The sequence below is a fragment of the Suricata suricatta genome, chromosome 10 (genome assembly GCF_006229205.1).
Source record: "Suricata suricatta isolate VVHF042 chromosome 10, meerkat_22Aug2017_6uvM2_HiC, whole genome shotgun sequence".
In the NCBI taxonomy this organism is placed as follows: domain Eukaryota; kingdom Metazoa; phylum Chordata; class Mammalia; order Carnivora; family Herpestidae; genus Suricata; species Suricata suricatta.
Genome location: NC_043709.1, coordinates 44,474,889 through 44,495,788, shown reverse-complemented (window position 1 = coordinate 44,495,788; position 20,900 = coordinate 44,474,889). Strand labels below are relative to the sequence as shown.

General features: G+C 37.9%; 1 protein-coding gene across 1 annotated transcript in view; it reads right to left on the bottom strand.

The window, feature by feature from the left end:
- Positions 1–10,830: 10,830 nt before the first annotated feature.
- Positions 10,831–20,900, bottom strand: part of TSPAN8 (tetraspanin 8) — a 122,332-nt gene continuing 112,262 nt past the window's right edge. The window contains exons 8-10 of the mRNA XM_029954518.1: positions 18,511–18,645; positions 15,654–15,737; positions 10,831–11,135 (exon numbers count right to left, since the gene is read on the bottom strand). Coding sequence (XP_029810378.1) covers positions 11,082–11,135; positions 15,654–15,737; positions 18,511–18,645 — 273 coding nt within the window. The 3' untranslated portion in view covers positions 10,831–11,081. The remainder of the gene's footprint in view (positions 11,136–15,653; positions 15,738–18,510; positions 18,646–20,900) is intronic.

Genomic DNA, 20,900 nt, shown 5'->3' with positions numbered 1-20,900 from the left:
TGATGCATGCTGTTGAACATCAAGGTGATTCCCAGATTACATCCCTTTTCATTTGCTGTCTGTCATTCCATGTGGCTCAGTTCCTGGCCCGTTATCCCTTCCCTGTCTCTTTGGTTTCACTGCTTGACATGATTGCTGGATAGCAGTCTTGGAAAAAGATTCTGAGTTTATTCTTCCATGAAGGAGCTGGTGTCAAAATCCATTTCAAAAATTCAGATCTTTGAAGATGAAGTCTCTGATGGTCTTAAACTTTCTTTGAAGTGTGAAGATGCTTCATAATCAAAACCCAAACTTGATAAGTGATTTTTTAAATACTAAGGCCAAGTATGTTTATTCTGGTAATAGTGATAGTATTGTGGCTGCTAACACCTACTGAGCACTAACGGTACCATATGTTCAAACTATTCTGCATGTATTGTCTCATTTAATTTCATAGCAGTTCTGTAAAGAAACCCAGACAAATCTGATTATAGATTCTATAGCTATTAATCACCACCCATAGGTGGAGAAAATCAACAAACTCCTCTCATTAAAAAGGACAGGGTATTCTAATCTGCAGATATTTCTTGAAGTGAATTGGTTGTAAGTCATAGGACCTATCAACTTTCATTTATGGCTATGGCAATTTTAATGTCTCTAAAAATGCAAGCTCTAGTTCTTATTCTTCCATTCAATAAACATTGTTGAACAAGTATCTGTGAGACCATGCTATGTGTGGTTAGGATGTAAAGTTAAAAAGACACTTATTTTTGCCTGAAATTGTTCCCGATCAGATTAAAGAGGCAGGGATGGAAACAAAGCCTTGAATTTTAGTGTGATAAAGGTTATGACAGAAGTGTGCACAAACTATAAGGGTGAGACCAATCCATTTGGATTTATGGCCATATGTAATATACTCGGATATTCAGTTATTACCCTCAATAATTTTGCTACTCTGGAAAAAACCTAACACTCTGTTTCTTAAACAAATTAGCATTCTCCCCAAGAGATGAACCATAATGTTGTGGTTTAAGAATGTAAGCTGTGGAGTCAGGGTGGCTGAGTTTGAAGCCTAACTCCATTAATTTTTGGCAACTTACCTAACCTCTCTATGGCTCAGTTTCCTTATTTGTTAAATAAGGATAATAATTTCAATAATAGAATCATTTTGAGAACTGAATGAGTTAACATATATATTCCTTAGAGCAACACCTGATATATAATAAGCACTATATATACTAGCTATTGCTATTCTATTTTTAATAAAAAATATTGATATTCAGTGAAAGAGCTGTATAAAATAAGGACGGATACTTTCTTCAAATGAACCAGGTGATACTAATGGCATTGTATACTTATTGAGCCTCTACTATATTCTAGGTACTATGCCAGGGTCTGGGGAACCAACCCAATTCAAGATCTCAGGAATGGGGTGCCTGGGTGCCTCAGTTGGTTGAGCATCTGACACTTGATTTTGACTCAGGTCATGGTCTCAGGGTTGTAGGATCAAGCCCCACATCAGGCTCCACACTGAGCATGGAGCCTGCATAAGATTCTTTCCCTTTGTCTCTCTGCCCTGCTCATGCTCGCTCTCTCTCTCTCTCTCTCTCTCTCTCTCTCAATTAAAAAAATTTTTTTAATTAAAAAGAAAAGAGAGCTCAGGAATACTTCAAAAGCTTGTAATAAAATGGAGGCAACAGAAAACTAGCCACAATACGTCAGAATAAGTGATATTTAAATATAATATACTATGGAAAACTGCATATGAATGGAAAAATTAATTTAGTCCCCATGGACCTATAAAAACTTTATTTAGGAGGTCACATTTGAGCCAGACTTTGGAGGAATCCAACCATGTAACTATCAGGGCCATTCCAGACATAAGGAACAGCATGGCAAAAATATAAAGGGATAACACAAAAACAGAAAGTTGAAGGTTTGTGAGGTGCTTATGGAAGAGTGTCTGGAGAGGAGCAGGGAAAAGTGGAATTAGTTCTTAAGAAGAGCTTTGTAGTCAATTCAAGACCTGGGAGAGAGTAATGTAACATGGTAACATCTGTGTTTTGGAAATATCATTCCTGTGGCACCGTGGGGAATAGGTTTGAAGAGAAAACAAAGGTAGAAAAAGACATCAAAAGATTATTACAATGATCCTGAAGAGAAATGCAGATGTCCCACGCCCGGGCTGGGACGAGGGATGAGGAAGAGAGAAGATACAGTAGATGGAGTGACCAGTTAGATAGAATCGATAAAGAGGAGGTGTTGAGGATGACTCTGAGGTATCTGGCTTGGGTGACAGAGTTTTGTTTAATGCTAAAAACCAAAATTAAAAAGGCAGATGGAGAAGCAGATTTGTCTAAACCATCTCTATTTGGCAGCTAAAAAATTTCAACTCAAGGCTCAGGAGAACAGCCCTGCTGAGGGCCATGGATCTTGGGGGTCACTGGGAATTTGGAAATAGTTATGATCAGCAAAAAAGAGAAAGTGGAAGGACAAGAAGACTAAGACTAGAAGCCTGAGAATCTCCCAAGTGAAAGGGGTGTCCAGAAGAAAGACAACAAGCAAGAGAATATAGAACAGATACAGAAAGAGCAGCCAATGCACTGAGTGTCTGACTGTGGGTTGGAGGGATGATGCCCGTGTTGGAAGCAGAAGGATAGAGAGAGGGAGAAAGAGCAGGCAGTAGGATTGTGGAAGGTGCAAGACAAGAATCCAAGACAAGAATCTGGAGGCAATGGGGTCAAGAAGAGTAGAAGTCCATACTCTCAATTCACTGAAATGAATAGAAAGAACTGTAACCAAAGTTTTGTCAGTGTCCACGTGGGGAGGAATAGAAAAGGCCATCTAGCGTATAGAGGTAGAAACTCAATCTAAGCACATTTCTGGAAGCTTCAATGCCAAGATACTAGGGGAGTGTTGGAGGAGCCAATCTGATTCTTGCTCATCAGGCCCCAGAACTGCACACAGAGCACCATGAAAAAGACCTCATTTCAGTTCTTGTGGCCACTTTAGGGACAAATCCACACTTTAAGAAGAGGACAAGACTTTATTCCATTACTTTGGTGACAAAATTGGCCAGGAGATTGGAATATTTATATGCCTACTCTAGACATGCTGTGATACCATTCTTTCTGGGAGGGCTTGCTTCCTCCCCCGGGGCTTAGCCAAGCTTTACTTGTGTTCACACATACACAAACACACATACGCGGAGTCACACACAGTCATGCTCACACTCACACATTTCTCTTTTCATTCTCTCTTGCCTACAGTGTGGGTCAGGATCATATCTGTTCTAAGATGGTGAAGGGTCAGCAGTGCCACAAGCTCCCCCACTTGCTTCTCCCAAATATTTGTCTACACTCCAAATACATACAATGTTCCCAGGGGGGACACACAAACTTCCTTGCTTACAACTGACAGGTCACTTAGACGAATGAAGCAGCTCACGGTGGTGATGCCAAGCTGCAGCCCAAGCAGCCCGTGTCAAGGCGCAGGCAGGACAGTGTTCTAGCCAATTCCTCCTCGTGAAACTGCAGATCCAGCTGTTCCAGATGCTCCTGGGTTTTATGTTAAGTGTCCCAACTGGTAACTGCTAGGCGCTATTAAGCACGGTTTAAACACCATGAAGCAATACAAAACACATCTGAAGGCAAATAGGCCCAGAACTCGTGAATTTAAGACATCTGCCTTCAGATTTTAAGCTTTTGAATGCAAAAACTAGAAGCACAGCAGACTTTGTCTGCTTTCCAGTTTATGACTTCCTTCCCGAGGGTCCTAGGTGTCTGAACAGTGTGGACATTTAGGGGAGGTGGTGAGACAGAGAAGAAAGGAAGGCCGAGATAAAAGAATATAGTTTAATATATAGAAAATACAACAACACAGATAAAGGAGACTTCAAGCCAAAAAGGGGTAGAAAACTAACATGCATATATTATCTCATTTCACCTTCATAATAAGGATGAACCATTTTCCTCAATGTACAGATGAGAAATTGAGCTTCAAAGGGACGGTTTGCCCGTGTGGTTCCACTGTGATGGAGCTGGGATTTAAATCCACATTTTTTATATTGCAAAGGTCATGTTCCTATTCAAACTGCTTTCCAAGTGGCCGAATGCTCACATAATGACAAATGTGGATGTTGCTAATATAAAAATACGTGTGTTTAACACCCTCTGTTTTCTCTAGTCCAACGCCCAGTACCATCTTCCTTGGGGAAGAATAGATGTCTGGGGAGCTGGCCCCTGTCACCACTCCAAGGCCGTTAGTTACTATTTCCCTCCATCCAAGCTCTTCCTCCAAATCTCTTTGTTCTTTCAGACTAAGGAACCATCTAATCAAGAATGTCACTTAAAATGTTTTTTTCTTTACATAAGTCCCTGGGGCTATGCTGAATTTTAGCATAATGTGGGTTACTTATAAAACTAATAGAAGTAAATTCTAATTGCAGAATGTGTAAAAAACCTGGGTGTCTACATTGCAGGCCCATGGAAGGTATCACTTCTGTTTAACCTTCCACTAAAGTTTTAATCAATGAGCTAGCATGAAAAAAGGGAATAAAAATGTAAGTATTCAGGGGCGCCTGGGTGGTTCAGTCGGTTAAGTGTCCGATTTCGGCTCAGGTCATGATCTCACGGTTCGTGGGTTTGAGCCCCGCGTCAGGCTCTGTGCTGACAGCTGGCTCAGAGCCTGGAACTTGCTTCAGATTCTGTGTCTCCCTCTCTCTCTGACCCTCCCCTGCTCACGCTGTTTCTCTCTGTCTCTCAAAAATAAATTAAAAAACATTTAAAACAATTTTTAGATGTGTATTGAAAGAAAGAAAGCTGTATTATGTATGTATGGTATATATTGAAAATCCTTAAACAAAATAATCTGCAGGTAAATTATTGAAGTTAATTAGTAAGGTTAGCAAGGTTACTGGAATCAAAATCAACACAAAAGTTATATTTCTATATAATTCCTTTTAATAATGTTCTATAAATTTTCTATGAGAAGTCTTGCAATTATTTATTAGATTCATTTCCTGGGTATTTGACATTCATGACACTTTCATAAATGATACCTTTTAAAAAATTTTGTAATATGTAATGTTTTGTTATTTGTATGTAGAATTACAATTTCATGTGTGTTGACCTTAAATCCAACAACTTTGCTAAACTTACATATGAATAGAAGAGAAATTCTAAAACATTAAGAATCTAAATAAATGGATAGCTATACCAAAGATATGAGACTTAATATTGTAAAGATGTCAATTTTTCCCCATACTAAACTATAAATTCAAAAAAACTCAATAAAAATTCTAGTAGGACTGTGTGTGTGTGTGTGTGTGTGTGTGTGTGTGTGTGTGTAAATTGACAAGCTGATTCTAAAATTTCTACAGAAATGCAAGGGCAAAGGATAACCACAAAATTTAAGAAGAACAACAAAGAAGAGAGCTTATTCTATTTTATACCAAGTCTTATAACATTGAACAGTATGGTATCAATCTAAGGACAGAACAAAATGAAGAGTCCAGAAACAGACTTTGAGATGATTTGTCACAATATCCTACCTTGCCAGCTAGCTGTGTTTGTCTAGTACTGAGTTTGCTCTAAAAGGAAGGTGTTTGAGAAAGGTTTGCATTATCACCCAAGACAGCCATTTCTTTCTGGGGTTTAGAAGCAGTTACACTTTTTCAACTGTGCACAGTTCAAATTATGTGACTCTTGGTCAATTTAGATTACAAACATCAGTGTTTCTTATATCAATATGATAAAAACCCTATTTTCATGCTCTAAGTTGAGTCCACTAAATTGAGTCATTTAAAAGATGTCCTAACATTATTGTGAGATTAATTAAAAATGGGATCAGCCTACTACTGTGGAAAATGCACCCACTAAGTATGTGTGTTCTTTGTGTGTTTGCTAGGTGTGTTCCAGAGGAATTTCGAGGCAATCTGGGTAACTCAGTTGGTTAAGCGTTGATTTCAGCTTAGGTCATGATCTTATGGTTTGTGAGTCTGAGCCTCATATTGGTCTCTCTGCTGTCCATGCAGAGCCTGCTTTGGATCCTCTGTCCCCCTCTCTTTCTGCCCCTCCCAAACTTGCGTGTGTGTGATCTCTCTCTCTCTCTCCCTCAAACATAAATAAACATTTTTAAAAAGGAGTTTCACTACAGTAGGTGATGGAAAACAAAATATTTTAGTTGGTTTCATTGTACTCCCACAGGATCGGGATATACCAGTGAGGTAGACAAAGACACAAAGGATGTTGGGTAGACTATTAGTTGTTTCTACCTCCGGAGGGACCAGGAAAGATCACAAAGGATTGTGGCAACAAGGAAGCAGAGAAATGAACAGATTTGAGAAGCATTAGTCAAAATCTAATCTAATTGTATATTTCTAAATCAGTGCAACAGTACAATCTTAAACATAATGAATGTAATTCCTACATTTCTCTCAATTGGAAGAAACATTTCCATCTATATTATGAATTATCAATTTGATGACAATTACCTTTTATTTTATTACTTTATGCCTGTTAAGTAATTTAATGTCTTTGAATATCTTGGTGTTCTGGGAGTCATGAAGGTAAAGTATCAGCTTGTTCTTTTTAAAAAACTTTTTTTAATATGTATTTATTTTTGAGAGAGAGAGAGACAGAACATGAGCAGGGAAGGGGCACAAAGGGGAAGGGCATGTGAGAGAGAGGGAGACACAGAATCTGAAGCAGGCTCCAGGCTCTGAGCTGTCAGCACAGAGCTCGATGTGGGGTTCCAACTCACGAACCTCCAGATCATAACCTGAGCTGAAGTCGGATGCTTAACCCCCTGAGCCACCCAGGTGCCCCAAGTATGACTTATTCTTAAAATGAATCTTAATATACTTGAGGAAAATAAAAGCTTTCCTCATTGTCACCTTCAGTACCAAAGACCAAAATTAATATCTTGATGAACTATCCCAAGCAGATAAATATCTTGTTCTAAATAAAATTTCTTAATTTCAATTGAGGAAACTTCAAGTTAAGTGATTTGCAAAAATCACAAAGCCAGCAGCCTATCAGAGCCTGGTCCAGGATGACTCCTGACTACTCCAGTTCACTTTCCATGGTAACATGCCTTACTGTCCCCTAGAAACAGGCTATTTTATTATTCAGATGGGACTTTTTAAAGCAGGATTTTTAAATCAATCACAGCACTGACTGATGTGGGCAGTTTGGACTGATAATTCCCTGTGTGGGGGACACTCCTGGGCATTGTGGGATATTTAGCAGCATCCCTGGCCTCTGCCCACTAGATGCCAGTAACATTCCCCTTCGGCCCCAGTGGTGACAACCCAGGCTGTCTCCAGACATTGCCAATTAGTCCCCAAAGGACAAATGGCCCTCAGATAAGAGCAGCTGTTCTCACATACTCTCTATCCTTAAAATATTAAAATTTTCATCAAAACAGAAAGAATGCAGGAAACTCCGTACAATTTCTCATAAAAATTCTAAAGGTCAATTTTACTTTTCACAATTGCACTACCTTAAAATTTCAGGCCCTTGAGCTTGCTCACTAAGCTTGCTCGCTTGTTATAACAACAGTCTTCTCCGTCTGCTCGCTTGCCATTCTCAGCTTTGCTTTGTAGGAGAGGAAACTACCTTTCCCAGGCTCCCTTGTTCTCAGGCTGATAGATGAGGTCAGCCAATGGGAGGTACTGGCAAAAGGTTGGAGTGGACCAGAGGGAAGAAAACAGGCCACCTCTCTATTTCGCTGTTAACACTAGTTGCTGATTCACCTCCATGGCTCCTGCTCCTGCTAGCCAGTCCTTCTCTGTGGCTCCTGCCATAGTTCCATCTTCTCCCAGGAGGCCCTGGGTCCTGGGGACACCATCTCTGTCCCTCCAGTTCTAAGGGGTGGTAAAACTTCTCAGTGTTGCTAATCTCTGGTTTATGTTGCCATTCCATTTGGCTTCTTATTTCTTTCTTCACTTGCATAAGCAGTTGGTATGGACTGAATTCTGTCCCCCCTCAAATTCGTATGTTTGGGCTCTAACCCTCAGGGTGGTTATATTTGGAGTAAAGAAGGAATTAAGATTAAATTAAGTCATAAGGGTGGAAGTCTGATCTGATAGCATTAGTGTCCTTGTGAGAGAAGATAGTGGAGAACTAGTGCTCTCTTGCTCCCTTTCCCTGTCTCTGTCTCTCTGTCTCTCTCCCTCTCTCCCCAGCACTGGAGGACACAGCAAGAAGATGGCTGTCTGCAAGCTAGGAAGAGAGCTCTCACCAAAAACTGAATTTATTGGCACTCTGATCTCGGACTTCCAACCTCTAGAACTGTGAGAAAATTAATGTTTGTTGTTTAAGCCACTGAGTCTGTTGTATTTTGTTAAGGCAGCCCTAGCTGACTAACACAGCGATTCCCCGCATTGTATTTTCATTGTTTGAAATAACTAAGAGAATGTTTCCTTTCCTGCTCACCCTGACTGATACGGTTCTTTATATCATTGATATCATAAAATACTTATCATAAAATATCCTAGCATGTGCCCGACATTATGCAAAAGCACTCCCATATCCATTTCTTTATCTATTCTCCCAATATAATGTAAGGTAGGACAAAATGACATGACATAAGGATCACAGGTTTTGTGTCACATAGATGGAATTACAACTCCACCTCTTGGTGGATGCACAACCTAAGAAAAGTTAGTTCATCTCATTCATCTCCAGCCTCCATATCTGTAAAATGGACCTAATAATAGTACTAACCTAAGGAGGTTGTTCTCGATTAAATGAGCTACTCTGTGCAAAGTGCTTAGATTATTTTTAGGTATATAGTAGGCTCTGAATAATCTAAGTATTCTTTTTAGCTACAATTTATTGAGCGCTTACTATGTGTCAAGCACTGTGATATGTACAGGGGACATAAAGACAAATAAAAACAATGAATGCCCTCAAAAAAATAAAATGTTGCACTATACTAACAAAGACAAATATATGAACAATGATTAAAATAAAATGTGGCAAGTATGTTAATAGATAAATGGGAAAGCCGAATGCAGTGTGACCCATTTGGGAGGCAACTGTTTGGAAGTTTGGAAGGTGATTGTCAAGGTTTGGAGCCCAGTGATGTCAATTACTAATATTCTTACTCTAGACAAGTTACCTAACTTCAATAAACCTCTATTTTCTTACCTGCAAAATGAGGATAATAGTATCTAGCTCATAAGGGTGTGGTGAGAAAAAACAAGATAATAAAAGTACCATTTCTCTGGTATAGTTCCCAGACGATGACAGGTGAGCAGAAAAGATTGTTAATCATCTTTATCAGAAACAGATGAGCACAGAATCGGACTGCCTAGCCCGCAACCCGACTAAGTTTCCCATTCCTTCCCCACTCGATCTGTTTGATAATTAATGCCTTTCTTTCCCTTCTTCCTCCTCAGAAGGGGAGATTAAGTCTACCCTACTTTTCTAGTATGAGGATAGATTAACAGAACCACTTTAGAAAATTTCTTGGACAAGGGAACCTGGGTGGCTCAGTCTGACTCTTGGTTTCAGCCCGGGTCATGATCTCACGATTTGTGAGTTTGAGCCTCGCATCGGGCTCCATGCTGACAGTGCAGAGCTTGCTTGGGATTCTCTCTCTCCCTCTTTCTCTGTCCCTCCCCCACTCACTATCTCTATCTCTCTATTAGAAATAAATAAATAAGCTTAAAATTTAAAAAAAAGAAAACTTTTTGGCCAGAATCTAGTAAATCTAAAGATACGAATAAAAAACAATCCCACTGCTGCATATCTATCCAGAAATCAGTACCTGTAAGTGCCAAAAGATGTATAAGAATGTTTATAGCAGCTTTATTTATACGGGGACCAAATTGGAAGCAAACCCACTGCCCATCAACAAGAGAATGGGTAACTACAATGTGATATATTCATATGCAATAGAATATTACATAGCAATGAAGAGTAAACTAGAGTTGTGTACAACAACAGAGATGACTCTCACAAACAAAATGTTGAGCAAAAGAAGCCAGAGTACATACTCTACATTTCTATTTATAGAAAATTCAAGAATGGGCAAAATGAAGCTATTGTGTTAGAAATCAGAAGAGCAGTTACCTTTGGGGAAGTATTTGCTAAAAGCACTGGTGTACTGGTAAGTGTTTAACAACCAGCTCTCAAAGAAAAAAATCCTGATTTTATAGCATTTGCCAAGTCCCATGGTAGAAATCCTCCCACCATGGTGGATTTCAGGCGACCAGTGTGATGTCACTGAGCACATGTCACGTGGACAGCCTGCAAGTTGATGTGAGCCAGCCTAGCGCGCCACTGGAGGGTGCATGAAGGGACATTCTGCTGTGACGAAAACGTTCTGTATCTTGATTTGCATAGTGCTTACACGGATGGAGACAAGATTTGTTCTTTATTATGTGCATATTATACCTCAATAAAAAGAAAACTACAAATGTCTGTGAGAATAGAAAGATGAAAGCAGTTATGTCTATATCCCAGAGGAAGATCCAAAGAAGTACCAGAGATTCAAAGTCCAAAAGGCAGCACTCGGAGCTTCTTGCCCCACCTCGCCCACCACGCCCCAATAGATAGGAGAAAAAAGAAAGACACCCTTAAAAACACAAGCACAAATATAAGGAGATGTTGACTCTTTTAGCAGGGCCACAGTTTTTTCAACTGGAGACTCAATTCAATCTTCTCACCAATGGTTGATCCAATACACAAAAGAGAGTGTTGCTTCCGAAAAGCCCACATTCACTGCTTTAACAAACTATGGTCCTATCTGTCACTTAGCCATGAAGATTATTTCACTGGGTGATTCCAGAAGAATGTTTTAAGCAGTGTGCCACCTGAACACAATGATCAGACATGAAAATACACCAGTGTAAACAGTGTTACTTTTATTTTAAGTAAAAATCACATTCATATCATTTTCCGTGGTCGCTCAAGTCTTAAATATGTTCAATATGTCTGGAATATGTTCAATATATCTGCGATCTAGCTAAATGAGACGTTTTAATAAGACAGCTGCTCCTAACATGTATAGCACTCATATATTTAAAGTTACAAAACCAAAGCAAAATTTTAAAGGGGTTTGATGGATGATACCTCGACATATCCACAGATTCATTTGTTCCCAATCTGGCAGTACAGGACCATAGAGAACACCAGACCAAGTATCTAGAAAATAAAATAACAAGATTAACATGGAATTTAAAATGATGGCAACATTATAAATAGAAAGAACATTACATGGGAAAAGATTCTGGCTACTGACAGTTCTAATCTTATTTATCTAAGTTATCTCTCTTCTTGGGAAATTGGAGCCTCCGGAAGGACAAAAGCACATTGAGAAAGCTTTCTGAGTACTGTTGTGTCTTAATCGGGGCTTTTAGATGGCTGATCGGCTTCTAACTGGCCCTATTTGAAGGTGCAGTACTAGCTACCACCAGCCACCCTACCCTTCTGGAAAACACACACCCTCCTGTGGGGCCTCTACCCCAGAACTCTGGAGAACTAAGGCCTCTGGGGGCTAAATACACCTACTGCTTCCATGAAAGGGTTATATAATCATCTGGTTTAGATCATCTGCAGAAAATCAAGGAGTCTAGAATTTCTCCTGCCATATTTTTAGGCATCACCAAGAGGAATGAAGAAAGTAACATTTTTTTTCTTAAAAAGCTTCTAAATCTATGGGGAATAGCTTAATTCAGGAATTTCCTTTGAAGTGAAAAAGCACAGCTGAAAATCTGGGGCATAATTTCCATCTCATTAAATGGCTCTCCCAAGAATGAGGGATCCCAAAACTTGCCCTAATTGGCCCTGCAGTTGGTGCCTTGCATGCTGTGACTTTGATGTAGAAATGACGGAAAGGTCAAAAGTTTCCTCCCCGCCAGAGGCAGTGGGATCATGGGTACCATTTATGCTGAGTCATCTCTAATGTTCCTACTGTACTGAGGCATCCTGCTTACTAAATCTTTCCTGGAAATGAATCTCAGATGAGAACCGATGGCCAATACCTTCTTAAAAACAAAACAGTAGACAACAGTTCTCTGCAAAAATAAATATATTTTCATCCAGAAAGTTCTAAAAGTCATTCTTGGGGCAGGGCACCTGGGTGGCTCAGTTGATTGAACATCTGACTTCGGCTCAGGTCATGATCTCACAGTTTGTGGGTTCAAGCCCCACATTGGGCTCTGTCCTGACCACTAGCTCAGAGCCTGGAGCCTGCTTCAGATTCTGTGTCTCTTTCTCTCTCTGCCCCTCCCCTGTTCACTCTCTGTCTCTCTCTCTCTCTCAAAAATAGATAAATGTAAAAAAAATAAAAATTAAAAAAATAAAAGTCATTCTTTTAGAATGACCGGGAAAAGCATTGAAATTTAGTCTTTTTGCCTTTGTCCCAAGCTTTAAGTCTGGGAGACAAGTATCAGGACAGAGTAAAGAATATGGTAAAAATATTAGGATAATGCAAATCTCTATCACCATTCACTATCACATCCTTGAAATGGAAGCCCACCATTCATCGGCAGACAAGACAGTTAACATCACACTTTCTTGCTTTGGAAAAGAAAATTTATCATTGTTCATAAAAATTGAAATAATTAAGAGAATCGTCATATGGTAATGTATGCTGAGACTCAAGATAAACCTGGTAAGTCGTGTGTGTGAATTTCCACACTGAGAAGCAGTCTAAAAAACGTGACACAGTTTTCGTTTCCCTCTTTAAACTGCTCTGTTCCTAGGACCTCCTGCCAAGCTAACTTGTATCCTACAAAGTGATGACTGTCATCATCAATGGCTTTTTCCCCCTAATTAAAATGAGAGTGAAAGTGCTGCTCATGTTTCTGGCTTCTAAATTGCTGGAGTCAAATAAGGAGAGACGTGATAATCTGGTTATTTAACTGAGAATTCCGATGCCTACAGATCCGACAAAATAAAGCATCCTGCATGGGTCCCTAGCGTCCTAGCTGAGGAAAATTCCTCAGGTGTGTGGCCTTAACAGAGCCTTGAAAATAACCATTGGCCACAGTCTACTGCAGCCTGTGCCTAAACTGCTTAACACCAAAAGTCTAGATGCCAGAGGGCAGCTTTTTCATATGATATATTTCTATGGAAATAGTTTGAATGTAATTTCTGTAGGAAGATATTTGTTTATTTTTCCTTCTTAAAAAGAGGTCTTATGTGGAGGACTGTGCAAGTCCCAACCTATCTGTTGTTCGGAGTTGCGGTCTACCCCATAAAGCAAAGTAAGAGGGTATGTCTTCTGGGAAGACAAAGTTGTCTTCTCCTCTGAAAAAGCTCCCTATTATATAGTTGGCTTTGGCATCTTCTGGGAATAAGGAGGCAGGGATTGAGGCTTCGTGAGTCCAGGCTTTCAACTGAGGTAGAAAGAGAATACAGTGCTTACAACCTCCAGGACTCATTAGTGTTAACCCAGTCTGGACTTCATGATAATCATAGAAGTGGATTTCTTAACAATAAAACAGTAATAATACTGTTTTAAAAAGAGTTATTAGAGTGATTTTTTTCTATCTATGTATTTTTGTGTTGTCTTGAATTTTAATTTGGGAAACGAAATGGAGATAGGCCTGAGTGTTAGGCAACTAGTATTAACACCTGTAAGACAGACTAATGTACATTTTTTGGATACAATTTTATAGACTAGAAATTTTCAGAGCCCCTTTTTGAATAAAAATTGAAGTAATATAAAAATGGATTTTTTTCTCTTGAAATCCTAGAGGGAGGGCAAATTTTAGATTGACAACAAAAAATGTCAAACAGTTCTTTGAACCAACTATTTGCCATGTCTACTTTTAGTCTAGAAATCACATTTAATTTACCTGGCATTAACTCAGAAAAATAGTTATAATTTATGATATTACTATATAAATTCCATACCTATAAATTACTCCACGGAAATTTTCTGCTAAGGTCTTTCCTGATACATGTCTTTAGAACAACCAGTAAAATATATAAATATGTAACAAACACATGGAATATACCAATTTCATAAAATGTTATTCCTCTTGTAAATCCGTTCCTCTTGTAATCTCATTTCCATTAAATGTATTTAGATTCTTGCCAATGCCTTTGGCTATGATATGAGAGACATCAATCTTCCCAGTTGATTATGTCCTTATTTTCTCTGGCTTTGCTTTTGAGAAGATTCTTAAAAGCATCAGTGGATTGTAGCCAGTCATAGTCAATGTCTGAATTCGAGTCTAACATGGATTTGACACTTATATTAACACTTAACATTGAATACCTCACTTAAAGCCTGATCTTTCAATCATTCATTTAAAGTCTTGTCCACCAACATATATTTGTGTGTGTTTTATGCTTATAAATGTATGAGTGCATATGTGTGATCCCTTACTCACCTCTACAACCATTAGGGAAAGCAGAGAAACAAAGGACATTTTACGAAAGGCAGAATCAAGAGAAATAGACCTAGTTCAAGCACCATTTGATTTCCACCATATATCAGACCAAAAGAATGACAGCCATATCTACCAACAGAGAATGTGTCATATTTACACCTATTCATTTGGACTATGAAGAAGCAATACTCAACAGCCAAACTTACTGTTTATAGTTCTTACACTTTCCCTAATGGTTGGTGGGAAACTCTACCAGTAACCTAAAGACCACTTAGAACACTAAGTTGCTTCAATAGCTAAAATTCCTCTCTATTGGAAGGGAGCCAGGGTGACTAAGTCAGTTAAGTTTCCAACTTTGTCTCAGGTCGTGATCTCTAGGTTCCTGAGTTCAGGCCCCTGTGTCGGGCTGGGTGGACAGCTCATGAGCCTGGACCCTGCTTCAAATTCTGTGTCTCCCCCTCTCTCTGGCCCTGCCCCACTCATTCTCTCTCTCCTCTCTCTCTCTCTCTCTCTCTCTCCCTCAAAAGTAAATAAACATGAAAAAGAACTTAAAATTCCTCTCTGTTGATAAAGTGTCAAAAGCAAGAGGTAGAAAGCTACCAGAAATTCCAAGGAGGACATTGTAGTGCATTCCATGAGAGTGAAGCATAAGTCATTCATCTGACCTAACCAACTCAGGAAGGCATGTCACATACCATTAGCATTCTTGCCAATGTCCTGACGAGACCAAGAGTGAAGTGACTCATTTGATATCTAGATAATTCAAAAAATGCTTCTTTGAAATAGTTTTATTTCATCTTTTTAGCAAAGAATTTTAGGCCATGTAGAAAGCATCCTCAGGTTCTTTAAAAAGTCATGCCAAGAAAGTCCATCAAGATAAAAATCCCACACAGGATTTTTTTTTTAAATCAATAATCACATTGTTGAGAGTAAATACATAAACCCTATATTTCCTTGAAAATGTCTTCAAGTGAGTCCATAGTTGTTAAGGCAACTGTCTCTAGTTTTTAAAAATTGTTAGATTTCTCTTGTTAGTACTTATTTAGGACTAAGAATTGTATGGAAATTAATTCAATTTTTGTTTCCTTGTGGAGAGATCCTTCATAAATAATGATCTCAGCCCTACTCAACTGATAAGATTGTAATCCTCTCCCCAAACCAAAGACTGCTAGAAAAAGATGCCAGACCTTGGGCCTTGGTACCCAGTGGGTTTTTCCCAAATACCTAGTTTACATTGGCTCACTAAGCCAATGTTGGAAGAAATAATGAATAAACAAGGGAATGCATGAAGAGTCAACAATGCAAAATTATACTGTACCTCAATTACTGCCAGTCCAAACGCAATTCCAATAACTATGAGAATATGTTTTGCAACTAATTCTTTGATGAAAGAAATGCATGGCTGTTAAAAAACAAAACGTAAAAAGTTACCTTTATTTGACCTCACATTAATTAAGATTTTTCCCATTGGTTTGACTTTTTACGTTGCTAACGAGGAACACACCCCACAAAAAGGAATTGGATGATACCACTCTGCCACTTCCGACACTCCACACTTCTCCTCCTCAAAAGATTGTTTATTGTGGTTTGTTCATACTTAAGAAAGCACCAAGAAGGAAAGTTTTGCTTCAACTATCTCATTGCTAAATCTAGGGATCTTTAGGCAAAAATAATAATTTTATCCTAACTTCGCATTTTTCATTTTAGAGCTATTCTCACTTTGGCTGTGTAATCTTTAGGCTTGTAATCAGTAGCAGAGAGTTCCTTGGTTGGGGATTCAGCTAACAGATTTTCATTTTTAAAACAAGGTTTCCAAAAATACCCCTTAACAATATATATCAGTGTTATTTTTACCTTAAAAAGGAAAAAAATATGATGTCTACTATTTTGTGTTTACTTTAGATAAAAAAGAGATTTTAGAAAGCTGCTTATCCACCACACTTATTGAATTTGTTCAAACTAGCAAGCAATTTCAAGCTGATAACATTTCAGACCAAACCTAAAAATTCCAACAATTTTAAATTATATGGACAATTTTCAAAATGGAAAAATACTACACGACGTAATAGTGGTATTATTCATATTGCCAGAAAATATATCATTATCCCTATGATAGTAGTATGTGCACAAAGAGCTAACAAAGTATTGCTATGGTTAATAAAATAAAAGTTCTCCATGAAACTGAGTCAAACATTCTTTTCCCTCTCATTCTTGAATGTAATTGGTTTCTCCCTCACATCTGATCCAAAGTGGTAAACATTAGAGTAAATTATTATGTCATTTAGGGTTAACTATGAGAGTAATGATCTTATCTTCTGAGTCACATTCATTATATTTAAGGAGCTTTCTCCCCATTTCCCCTCCAGATAACCAGGTTATCTTGGCAAAAGGGAGAGGGAAAAAAATGTGAATTATAGCCATTCCAGATTTCTTATTTTTCCAGACTTCTTGCAAACTACACGAGGCAGATGGAAGTATTTTATGAATTTATGACCCTCCTTTTGGGAAACGGGTGCAGCTCTCAGCCTATCTTCAGCTGAATTATGTGTGAATTTGAAGGGAATGTCTATAACTTTCTAGGATAATGCTACGGCTTTTCAAAATCTATCCTGAGGAAAAACATCTTTGAGTTGAATCTTAAACAGATAACAACTGCAACTGAATTTACTAATTTCCTCATTATCCTAAATGGAAACTGCATTCATTTACACCATGTAGATTTCCCCCTTCCCTGCAGATACTGCATCACTAAATTACTAATAGAAAAAGTAAAAATATAACTGTTCAGTGATACTACTTTGAAAATTAAAAAAAAAACTATAGTAGCTCTGTAGTCTGGTAGATAAAATCTCCACATGAATTATTTAAATATTGGTAATAGCAATTTCCCTTTAGAACTGAGTTTCCTTATTTTGATGAGATTAGTAAAAAGGATGTGATAGTTAGTGAGAGAGAAATTTCCCCTTAAATACTTTCTATTTCCTAATATATAATTAACCTTAGTAGCCATTACTAAGCCAATGGCAAAATGAAAATCATCTTCAGGTATTAAAGAAACTAACTAATTGGATTATAATAGCTTTAACACACCTCTCTACAAACTAAATTATAATCTCCTAGAGGGTCCAGAAGTATGTGCAATTTTAGCAAAGGTCTGTCTGAGACATAATGGGTACTGAAGAATAACAGCAAATACAAGAAACATCAATATCAATTATCATTTTTGTACACGTTCCTCTGAAGCAGAAGGAACAATTTATGTAAAGCCCTATGGTAAGGGACAGATATCATATACTCTAGTACACTTTGAACCCTGAAGACTGAGTTAGATAAAGTCCCATACTACCTCATGCCTGCTCCAATCTAAGAATTACCAATAATTCACTGGATTGAAGTTGCCTAATTTTCTCTCTCTTTTCATTATTTGAAGATCAGTTCCATGAGTGCCAACATTGTGTCTGCCAGGAATGGATTTCCAATGGCCCGTAAAAGGCCTGGCGCATAGGAAGGAGTCAATAATATTTGATGAATTAACCAATAATAAGAAATATGACATCCTATATTGATGTCTACAAGTGACATAAAAATGACATCTACAGCACATCAAAGATAAACCCAGGTTTTTCAATATACTTTCTATGTCTTAGGCAACTTCTCAATTGGAGCAATAATTAGGCAAATTAGTTGATACATTTAGCACCCAGAGCCAAATCCCAAAAGGCCAAGTCTTTATACCTACACAATTACTTAAGAAAAGGAATATTTCATAAGAAAAAGAGATCTTTACTTTGAAAACTAAGGTGAAAATAGAGATTTTTAGGATTTATGTTAAAAGAGAAAAAATAGAGAGGAATAATGATTATGGTCGCCAAAGAGAGGACACAAGAAACTTTCATCAGTTAGCTTGTACTTTCGTTCTTTTTGCAGTGAGATGTTTCTTTGATCTATTAAAGCTGACGTTTAATGATATCAGACTCAGAAAAAAATGAAATATTTTCACTTTTTATATCTGCTTTTATCTTTAAATAGGATTTATTTTCTTTTGGGGAAAATCCTGGGACTTTTATATCATGATTCCATTGTAATTGCTACAATTTAATTTTTTTGTAGAGACTTTTATTGCGGAAAAAAAAATAACAGAACCACTTACTGTATCAAATTTGATTTGTTCTCACCTGTTTGTAAACATATTTGCTCTCATACGATACACAACTAGGATCTGTTGAACTCTGACATTCACATGACTTGGAATTCTGTTGAAAATTATTTCCCCAGTCAGCAGCTCCATTGACCAAACCACAGCATTTAAACTGTTGGGTGAAAAGTAGATACAAAAAGCAATCACTATGGAATACAAAAATGTTGTCAATTCACTGAATCGTATTCTTCTGAAACTATTATTAAGATGTTTCTTATACTAAAATATCATATAAATCACCTCCCAACTTCTCTGAATGAAGCAAAAATATAGGAATCTTCCAATTTGATCTTAATATTAATGAAGGAAAAACATGGTTGCAGATGCACAAGTCTCAGGAAGTTGGAGAAAAAAATGAAAAACTCACCTAGTTTTAAATGGCAAAAGAGAGAGACAGAGTCAAATCTATGTATCCTAGAGTTTGGAGAAAAGCTCCCAAAGAATTCTTGAGAGAGTCAAGGTCTCTTTAAAGAACTTTGCCCAAAAGAAATGAGATGTTTTTAAAAATGACATTTCCATCTCCTGATCTTTGATCATTTTTGGAGGAGAGAACGAAAAGAGTGAGATGCCTCTCAAAGACCAAAGAGGCTTTAGTGGGCCTCCCATAAGGCTGAATTTCACATGGACATCTACAAAATGGGGGAAGGGTACAAATGAAGGATGAAACTCTTAAGATAATGTCAAGGAAGATTAAGGCTCAGAATATACTGAAACACTTAGAGAATTTGTGGTCATGCTTTAGGATGAAAAACAGTGAAACCAAAAGCCCAATGATTCAGGGTATATGGCACATCATATTATTAGACAAAAGAGAAAAGTAACTGTCCTTCATCTTGTCCTATTTGCTCTATTGAAGAGACAACTCTTCATGAAGAAATGTAGAAAAAAAATTGCTGAACAAAACAGAACCAAGAGTACACTGTTTTCCAGGCTCTGATGCGTTGTGATACCGGTGAAAACTTTCATTTCCTCGCTGAGTAACCCACATTACTTAACCTCTCTGCGCTACAGTTTCTTCATCCATAAAAATGCAGATAAAAGTATGTAAGTTGTAGATCTGTTGTAAAGATAAAAATGGGAAAATTCATGCAAAGATTTGAAGTGCCTAACCCAGTGCCTAACTTGTAGGAAGTACTCAGTATATGTTAGGTTTTATTGTTGTTGTTTTTATTTTGCAATGGTTGTTGTTTCCATGATGCTTTCACATGAACATAATCTGTTCAACATTGATATCATAATTTAGATAAATATTTGAAAAGTATCTTTTCAACTCTGTACTTGATGTAGAGCTGAGAGTGGTGGTTAGCACATTGGAGAATGGAATCAAGTTCCAAAGTCAGTTCAAACAAGGAACTCAAACTAGCAAGTTCAAGTTCAACAGAGACAGATATAAAGTCTTGCAAAGCTCAAAGACTTAATTGCACAAATACATGACTCAGCAGCCATTCATATGACAAAGAGCTAAAGATTTCAGTTCGTCCCAAGGTCAATCAATATTAGCAAAAAGGGCAATCTTGAAATAGCCTCCTTTCTTGTTTACATGATAGACATGACTAATTGCTCATGTTTTCTGATTAAATAATCTAGGATATAATATTAATTGATATAGAGACCTAGATCAAAAAATAAAAATTACCATTGTATGCACTCACAGATCAGCCCATATTTTGAATACAATATACCTCAGGATTGCTCAGGGAGGCCTAGAAACAGAAGACAAGGTAGGAGGTAGAAAGGCTAAACTTAATATTGATATCTGGTCACCAGATCAGATGTGAGAGAAGTTGAGGGAGAAGTTGGTCAGAACTTGTGGAAAGTGTTATAACAGCTGGATGAACAAGGCACTGTGCAGTGAATAATACAACAACCACTAGACAGTCCTCACCAAGAATCCAAGAGGGACACATTTCATTAGTATGTTAGCAGAGAGTTAATGTGAGAATTCTCTGAAATTCAAAGGGAAAACCACTTAGTGTCTACAATTTCTGTCCATGTGTTGTGGGGCCCCAGTTCATCCAGCCAGAGTTCAGTGTAAGACTCTTTTTCCAAAAGAACATTGCTAAAAAGAAAAAGCCCTGGTGGATGGAAGAGAGACAGAGAGAGAGAGAGAAAGGAAGGAAGGAAGGAAGGAAGGAAGGAAGGAAGGAAGGAAGGAAGGAAGGAAGGAAGGAAGGAAGGAGAGAGAGAAAGGAGGGGAGGAAGGAGAGAGAGAAAGGAAGGGAGAGAGGGAGGAAGGAATGAAGAAAGAAAGGAAAGAGAAGAGAAGACAAAGAATATGGAGAAGAAGGGGAAAGAGGAGGAGGAGGAAAAGAAAAAAAAGAAGGAGAAGGAGGAGGAGAAGAAGGAGAAGAAGAAGAAAAAGTAGGA